Source organism: Elaeis guineensis, chromosome 12 (genome assembly GCF_000442705.2).
Source record: "Elaeis guineensis isolate ETL-2024a chromosome 12, EG11, whole genome shotgun sequence".
NCBI classification, from domain to species: Eukaryota; Viridiplantae; Streptophyta; class Magnoliopsida; order Arecales; family Arecaceae; genus Elaeis; species Elaeis guineensis.
In genome coordinates this window covers 2,049,333-2,058,593 of record NC_026004.2, presented here as the reverse complement: position 1 = coordinate 2,058,593, position 9,261 = coordinate 2,049,333, and the positions used below count along the sequence as shown (strand labels likewise).

The window sequence follows — 9,261 nt, the reverse complement described above, 5'->3', positions numbered from 1 at the left end:
TTGTCTGCACCATTAATGACAGAACCATACCGCATTCTACTATAAAACGGGATAAGACAACGATTTTGATGAGCTCTCTCAAGCATTCTTAAGCTTTTAAAAAACTCTCAAGCTCTCTCTCCCCTGCTGAGCCTCCTGATTTTCTACTGTTGCCTAGTCTTCTCTCTGATTTGACCGTCGGAAGATCCCCGCCGGAGGCATCTTCGATCAGTGAGGATTTTTCTTGCAGGTGCGCGATCCCGACGATCGAACGATGAGGAGATTGACTGCAACACAGGTCATCATCGAATGCAATAAGATCAACGTAGTAGGTAGCCATTAAAAGAGTTAGGCTGTAATTCATGCTATTGAAAAAAAAAAAAAAAAAAGGGAATCGGGCCAAGTATCCTCTACCAAAGACTCTGACACGTTACCGGCTTCCGACAATGCATGAAGAACATAAACAAATTTCAAGCTTCACAAACTCCCACATTAAAATGTATAATTATAGCATAATTACATCTAACTTTGCAAATGATAATCCATTATTTTTCAGAAAAACATGTACAAAATTATCATGATTTACACACTTATGCGATGATGTTTTTGTTCCCCTTTTAATCAGCCTCATGGCCTGATTACAGACTCTTGAAATGAAACCAGTTAGGGCCCTCTGGACCATCAATATAGTTCCAAATGCCCCAGACTTTTGAAAGGAGAAAAGGTTGTTAAAAAATCATCAATACTCAAGTATTTCAATCATATACGGAGGGAAGCACATTAAATCTTCATCCATCTCAAGCCAGCGATACATGAATTTTCTTTGAACCAAAAATCAAACTGAGATCACCTGTTAATCTTATGCTGTGATTTAAAAGCTCTAATACCCTCAATCTATAAATGAAAAATGGATCACCCTGATAAGAAACATGGGGTCGCTTTATGAGCGAGCCCATAGGTCACCCAGGCAACAGAAAACTTGAGCGCAACCAACAATTGCGTGCTCCCAAATCGAGGTCCCATGGCTGGAGCTGTGACAATAGTAGGTCGCCAGTTATTATGATGTATATATGCAAGAAATCTACATTACAGTACAGATACAAGAATCTCCATACTCGTCCTCGGAGTCACTTGAATCACTGCAGACAAGCAAGAAAACAAAATAGTTGAGAAAGTAGTAAGGAGATGAACATTATTTTGGAAATTAAATTGATAAATCTCAGATGGATGCCAAATTGCATAACCTATCTAAAGGAGGCGATCCTGCAAAAAATGAATTTCTATAATATTTTTTTTTCCATTCAAATATCTTCTTTTTTGCTATCTTAGCCATTTGCATAATATATACAGAAACAACATATTTTTTCAATTTGTTAAGAGTTTAGAAAACAACTCAAAGGGATTTTTTCCTACATGTTTTCTCGCAAAGCATGATAAAAAGGCCTTGATAAGTATGATTTCTTTTTCCAGGTGTTGAACATGTTATGAAAGAGGGGAGAGCTTCGACGTGAATCGATGGCATCTAGCTCGAATAAATGCTATCCATCATTGAGTCAAAATATGTTTTAAGTGAAAAGCATGAAAGCATGCTTGATGCTTATAATGCCCTCTTACGCATGTTGTCATGTGATGATGGCAGAAGAATATTTCATGCATTAGTTCAGCAATAAAAATGAAAAGTAAATAATGACAAATCAAAAAATAAAAATGAACAGTATCAAATGCTTAAGAATACTTCTATATCACATGCCTCCAATGATAAGAAAATAATACCGTAAAATAATAAAATTAAATAATTCTAATATGATTCGGGCATCCATTTTTCATCACCCCCAACCTTCTCTCCCTCTTCCTGCTTTTCCTTTCCACGTACATGTGGTGCAGGGCAATAGAAAAGTATATCACTGGAGAGAACCAAAAGAAGACCATATCCAAATTAATATTAAATGAACCCGATCATAAGATATGATACGCCTCTCATATGTTCATGTGCCCATCTACCATATCACACACCTTTTTTTCTCTCTATACTGGAAGGCACCTCCAAAGTCAGCAGACTCAGCATTATGTGCTAGCACAACAAATTCGTGACCCACAAAACATATGGCCCACATGTGTTTGTGCTTGAAGAGAAATTATTGGTTAGAACAATTCTACCGTGTGTATCTTGAATCATCCAATAACAAGCTAGCACATCATTTATTAGTGCAAAAGGCTGCATTATTATCCAAGCTTGATTTAAAATTTTAAATAAAAAAAGTTTCATGGTTAATTATGATTGGCCAACTGATAACTTTTACTATTTTAAATGAGAAAAAGTTCACTTTCTTGGATGATGTGCTGACTTGTTATTGGATGGTCCAAGGTACACGTGGTAGAACCGTTCTAACCAATAATTCTTCGTGCTTGAAAGAAAGTGTGTGCATGAGAGAGAGGGAGAGAGAGAGAGAGTTTATTCCTTCGACAAAATGTATTTAACAATTATACTTGACATCCACCTATCATCATTATTTAGTGAACAAACCTCTGGAATTATTATCAGGTAACACACTGAACTATGAATTTCTTGGTTTTATCGTGATCAAAATATTCTTAAGTTAATATTTTCTGGCAGGTTCTACTAGCAAATGAGAGAGATCATTCACATCACAGCCTTCAGAATTGGATAAGTTTGACTTTATCAAGCATTCACATAGTCCAGCACAAAAAGAAGGAAAAAATAGGTGATTAGAGCAAAGAATAAATTTTCCTTTCCAAAGTACTTCCAATCCATGTTAATCAACAGAATAGCAGTTTTAGATGTCAGTACATTAAGCAAATTTTTATCATGTTATAGTTAACTAACAAGTATTCAGGGATCTAGATTAATGCCATGTTTTTTTTTAATGTATTATCATCATGAGATTTAACAAAATTACCTTCCTGATTTAAAATAAAATTTATGTAAGAGTGGTATGTAAACCCTTTCTCCATCTATTGTATGTAAACCCTTTCTCCATCTATTGTATGTCTGCTTTACAGCTCCTACTGGGCTATTGATTCCTATTCTTGCAAAAATAATCCAAAACCCATTCACCTTAAATCTTTTACCATCATATTCCTTCTCATTAAATCCAATTCCTCTTTTCCAAACCAAGGATTTAAAAAACCAGCGACTCACTGATGTTGCCGTCAGATTATTATGTATATATACAGACTTGCTCAGACAATTTTCCCCCACTATGACACAAAAAGCCTTTGGAATTCTTGAACTAAACTTTGCCATCCATCATCCCACATCAGAAGCTTATGACCCTCTTCATTGCCTTGATAAAAATGCTCTTCTTAAGGAAGGCAGAACACAGCAAGCATGACTTAAAAATTGGGATATAAAATAAAGGAGTACATAAGAAATTTACCTCCACTACTAGGATCAAGGAACCTAAGATGGCCCAACCCCCCAAAAGGCAAACCAGCAGGTGTAGCCAGCAAGAGTACTGGAAACATGGAAAAAGCAGTGCAAAGCAAAGAAGTGAACCTAGCTCACAAATGAAGGCACCCTAACTGATGACATCAATTGGAAAGACATCCTAAAAAGGTAGAATTCATAAACATAAATCCAAACTCCTAAGGTCAATTCCATTTGTTGACAACTTTTACCATATGTAATGTCACACTAGAACTTCTAGTGTTTCCTTTTTACTGCATTTGTCTGTTCAAGTAAGATACTAGTGATGATACTAAAGTCTCTTTTTCTAAACTCCATAAAGAGAACAAATAATGATACTCGCATTCTTCACAAACTGCATGATGATGTTTTCTTGCCTTAATAGTTTCAGAAAGGAGATACACCTGCATATCCACTGAGCACATCCATAAAACAAATCACAGCATCTCTTAATTCTTATCCTCTAATTAAATATTAGTATTTATGGTGTTACTATTTGTTTTCTCTAATCTGTATGCATCAGTGAATAAAGGATTCATAATGTGAACAAAGTAACTATATAATGTCAGGAAACACATAAAAATAAAAAACGAAAAATAAAAAGCATAAACATGACTATATGCACTTTTATAAAAGATATAATTCTTATAGCTGAAAGCAAAACCAAAAAACAAGAAAAAACATAAAACTACTTCTTGATTTGTATGCTTATCACATGATAGGGACTAGAGCATGCTAAATTAGTCTGGAATCAAATAAAAGATCCTTCAACAATAGTTATATCACAAACAGTTATATCAGCCATTATCTTAATCAGCAAAATTCACCTCTTCAGCTTGAGAATAGGAAATATTAAAAAAAAAAAATCCTCATTTTATTTCAATTTCCAATTAGGACAATCATATTTTGAATCTAATTTCTTTGAATACTCTAGCACAAATTTAACAGGTTACAGGTCTAACTTTTGACTGCTAAAACAAGTCAAAAGCTTGTGCCATAATGTGTAAGAAAGGCCATTCACCATTCAAGACTCCGGAAAGTGAAAAATAAAGGTGAGAGAGTTCTTTTAATACGGTTATATGGTAAAGCAAACTTTCCTATGAATTATTTTCATCGCGAGAGAGGATGAGAAGAATCTGTGCCTGGGAGAAAAGTGGCAGTATTCATGGACTGATTAAATATAAATAGGTTAAAAAAACTATTATAAAATCTTTGATATGGATATGTGACTACAGTCAACTGACATCATTCATCTGTTTAAGCTTTAAACATTCAAGTAAAATTAAAATTTCAGGAGGCAACTTATGCATTTATGAAGTAAAAGTATAAATCGAAGAGTTTACACATGATGAAAAGACATGCTTAGAAGCATATTATGTGGTTGGAAAGTTAGATGAAAAGGGAATAACTTCGTTGATTTAAAATATATACAACTTAATAAATAACAGGTAGCCTCACCATCTCCTTTAATGGAATGGTTGCTCTATTCAACCATGTCTACAGACTATATGTATCTTTGTGAACTAATTTAGATCCCTACCTTCAATCTTTTATTCTAATATGGATCAAAGGGTGTCTTGATGCACAAGTTTCCTGCCACTACAAGATTTGGGAAGGGTCAAAAAGATGCAGCCTTAACCCCATGTGTGGAGAGGCTTTTCCATTTTTCGAACCCGTGGAGCAACTATATTATTGCGCCAAGGCCCAAGACACACATCCTGCCCTCTTTTATTCTAATATGAATAGATATTCGATAATTAGACACTAATGAAGAACAAATCATAATAAGGATTTAAATGCCACCATATTGAGAAATAAGCATTGCAACATGAAATTGACCATTTAGTTATAGCAACATGACCAAACTAGGAGCTCGGTGGTAACAACAATCTCTCTAAGAGTATAGTGTAAGGAAAGATGATGGGTAACAATTATGAATAAGTTCATAAAAATAATTTAAATGTTGCCATCTAGAATGACACTTGGGCAAGAAAATTGGTGAAATTGACATGTACCATATTATTTATAAGCTATTAGAAGCAGTTGAAACTAGCCATTACATGCTGACCATGCCCTAACTAGTACTATCTAGACATGCATTCAGATATAGGCCAGTTTGTACAAATGAGGAAAAACTAGTTAAGTTGGCAATGACATCACCAAACAGGCATTTGAATCAAAAAAGCCAACCAACTCAATCCAATTTAGGCCAAGCATTTTTGAAAGATGAAAAAAAAAACAAAAAAAAAAAAATCAAGAAACAAGGAAAATAATGAGAGAAGAAAGACGAACTTTTTCCCATCCAAATGGTAGTCTAGTGTGTTTCAGGGATAAGGTAACAAATTTTCTAGCCTATTAATCTTTGATACATGAGAGAGGACAATCAATTGCACCTAAAAAAAAAAATCCTTATTTTATTAGTTAGCTATGCAAAAAAATGTGTTGATTCGAGTTGAAAATTGGTATGAATGTCAGAATTTGATGGCAAGGAAAGCTTAATATGATTACAAACTCATTCCCAATCAGCACTCCTACTTACTCTCCCACTCTCTTTCCTCAGACCAGTTGGAATCACAAGCAACAGTAATTCATCTTACTCTTCATCAAATTCTGTTCTCTTTTTTGCAAACATTCCAGCTTGATTCTTTAAATATTGTGTTTTTATTCTCCAAAAATAGGATCTGATTGCATTTATTTGGATGTTATATGTGAATGCAAGTGCATGGTTTTAGTTCCTAATAAAATCTCAAGTTAGTTAAGCATTGATATATTCCATTGCAGAATGATGAATATCAAGAAACAAACCATGCATGACCACTTAAACTGTTAAAGCAAGATTGTTGCCTATGACAGAGAATGATATAGTTAACAAAAACCAGTATTTATTGGCATAGACATGAGAATCGGATGCAAACATGTACAAGTGTCTGATTGGCAAGAGGATAAAATATTGATATGAGAATACATTACATATGTAGGATAGAATATAATTCTAACTAAATAATATACATCTATACCTCTAAACCTTGTATAATGGAAGATATAAAAAGATTAATTCTTGTAACGCCTTTCCATATAAGATTAATCTTGCAAGGCCTTTCAATACACATGTTTCTCATCCTAGCTGCCCGTTTAACGAAAAAGATGAGAAAAATAACATTTCATAATGTTATTTTAATGTCTACATCATTAAGCAATCTTTACAAAAAAATAAAAATGCTCACTAAACATCAAAATGGAGGTTGAACTCATTGTTGACAGAGTTCAGCTCTCCACCAATCTTGAGAAACTTCAAACAAAGAATTCATAAATGTCCAAGTGTCTGAGGCATATTCGATTAGAACACATATCCAATACAGATTTTTGGAGCTAGAGGCGAGTGTCTAGGTAACAGTGACAAAGTCTACTTAATTTCATGTCTCTGACCTAGTTTTCCTTCAAATTTGGCATTTCTTACATGCTTTAGCACGTGAAACTATGCTTCAACTTGACTACTGTGGCACTCTTCGGTCTACAACTTTGTTCATATGTCTTACCATATGTATTTTCCTTCCTCTCTGACCTAAAGTTTCCTTTCTAGGAGACTTAGCTCCAAGTTTCTTTAGAGAGTTTGATTTTTCCATTGACAGCCATCACTACTCAAGCTTTCCAGGCAGCCTTCACCACTCAAAAATTGTGCTCCCTAGCTGACCACATTTTAGATGGGTTAAGGGCTTGGACGTGGATAAGGAATACGCTTTAGTGGTCAGTGGTTTAAACTTTAGACATCAAAGAAAATAAGCAGGAAGACCAAATACTCTAAGGTTTGGTACATAAGTAGGTTTGTAACATTCGTTCTATGAAATTAGAATTCTTTTGGAGAATCATGCAAGACCCCTATCCAAAGTTTGCCGTCTCGGCACCAGATCTCATACCAGTACCGTTATGCTACAGTATCGATACATCATACGGTATAAGACAACGAGATGGAATAATCCAAATGACACAGATCAGGACACTACAAATAAATGACTATCAGGTCCTCGTACAAAAGAAACACACAAGTTTGTGAAGCTTTCAAGAAAGGGGGGAACATGTCTCTTGTGAGAAGCATGAATGACAAACCATGTCCTTTCTCTAAGGAAAAGATGCATTGTTTACGGGAAACTAATTTACAAGACATGCATATCCTCATGTAGCGACAAAAGTCAAACGTTTTTCTGGTTATCATACTTGGCTAGCACAGAAAACCTATATCCATATAAGCCAGGGTAGTGGGAAGAGTACATTAAACATCAATATGGCCAGGAGGTGGCATTGAACAACAATGTAGAAGTAAAGAGAGAAAACAGCTTTCTTTCTCCCGTACAAGAAGCAATTGGGAAGAAGGTATAACAAGAAAACACAGCTCCACATCTTACAACTAACATACCGGATGGCTGTTAAGCCTGGTGAAAACCTATATCAGCTTCATTTCGAATTTTGATAATTTTTAGCGGATTAAATCCATAGCACAAACTAGAACTTTTCATTACTAAGACTATCTATAAAAACAAAGATTAAAAAAAAAAAAAATGAACTGAAAAGGTAAAGCAAGATTTGACCTTGGCTGGAATTCCAACACCTCCACTAACTTGTTGCCGTTGCGATCGTTCCATTGGACTTTCCTCCTCGAACTCTTCTGCCTCTTCGCCGCCAATCCTCCATTCGAGACTGGTCGCAGAAGGGAGTTGGTCTCCCCGTCCTCCTCCTTCTCCTCCCCCTTATCAACCCCATCCCTTTTAGAATCCACGAAAACAGAAGACTTGGTTTCATGACAGTTATTAACTTCAACTCCAGCCGAATCCATCTAATTCCAATAGGACAGCTCACATAAAATCCGGAATGCCCTAATCTAACCCCCAAGACAAGGAAAAATCCACATATATTTCTTCAGAATATTCAAAAAACCCAAATTCAAGAACAATCGCAGGAGTCTCTCACTTTGAAATCCTTCCTGAACTTTGATTCTTATCTCTTGGTTGAAGGACCGCAAACTAATTCTGCTCTATCAATCCGGAGTCAAAATATCAAAAATGGAGACGAATTGAGTATTAAATAAACCCAAAAAAGATAAACAAAACCGAATTTTTGGAATAGAATCTGCTGGAAGATCGCTAGAAACGAGAAAAATGAAGAAAAGAATGGAGGGTGGAATAGATCGAAAACAAGAAGATAATCTAAAAAGCAATCAAAAGGTTTCTATTCGTTAAAAATTAGGAGAAGAGGCCGAGAAGGTTACAGAGAGATGCTGGAGGAGGGAGGGAGGAAGAAGGCGAGAAGCGGCTGCAGCCTGCAAATAAGACGGACGCGCACACTCGTTGGAAGCAACACTTAAGCCCTGGTGGGCGTCTCTATCGTGCGCTCCGTACACCCTGGCTTATGCTGTACCGCGCGTTCTGGACCATCAGATTCCATCGATATGGATACAGTAGGATCAGCTGCAGCAACGGTGCAAGATAATTGAACAAGCCTAATAAACCTATACAGCAAATGAACGGGCTTGATCCAAACATTTCAAGATCGGTCTCATGTGAAAGATCGGAATTAAAATATATTGGCCTTACAAAAGTTGGATGAATTGGCTCTGTTTCTTTCCAAATTGTTTATTGAATTGTCCGTTGAGCTGCTCTTGTTAGAGGCATTATCAACAAATTGCGTATTTAAAATTATCATGCTGTTGTTTCGTACTTTTTGATTGTGTTTATTTTTTTTCTTTTTTTAAAGGACTAGATTCGAATTGGCAAATTTCTGAATAAAATTTAAATTAAATACGACTAAAAGGTAATTTTTTATTTTATTTTTTTTCAATATTTTTCATGCCTTGAATTGATTTT

At 35.4% G+C, this 9,261-nt stretch overlaps 1 protein-coding gene across 1 annotated transcript; it reads right to left on the bottom strand.

Moving 5' to 3' along the window:
- Nucleotides 1-506: 506 nt before the first annotated feature.
- Nucleotides 507-8,739, bottom strand: LOC105055746 (uncharacterized). The gene is made up of 3 exons (XM_010937708.4): nucleotides 7,990-8,739; nucleotides 1,095-1,118; nucleotides 507-1,010 (listed from the first exon to the last, which is right to left on the bottom strand). The coding sequence occupies exons 1-3, from the start codon at nucleotides 8,232-8,234 to the stop codon at nucleotides 920-922; spliced, it is 360 nt and encodes a 119-aa protein (XP_010936010.1). The 5' UTR covers nucleotides 8,235-8,739; the 3' UTR covers nucleotides 507-919.
- Between the last annotated feature and the right edge of the window lie 522 nt (nucleotides 8,740-9,261).

What these genes read in the sequence shown, in the direction of transcription:
- LOC105055746 (XM_010937708.4), bottom strand. Translation starts at nt 8,234, where the DNA reads ATGGATTCGGCTGGAGTTGAAGTTAATAACTGTCATGAAACCAAGTCT. An exon ending in GTGTTGGAATTCCAGCCAAG is followed by an intron (nt 1,119 to 7,989) that starts GTCAAATCTTGC and finishes GCTTGTCTGCAG; the next exon opens with TGATTCAAGTGACTCCGAGG. An exon ending in TCAAGTGACTCCGAGGACGA is followed by an intron (nt 1,011 to 1,094) that starts GTATGGAGATTC and finishes CTATTGTCACAG; the next exon opens with CTCCAGCCATGGGACCTCGA.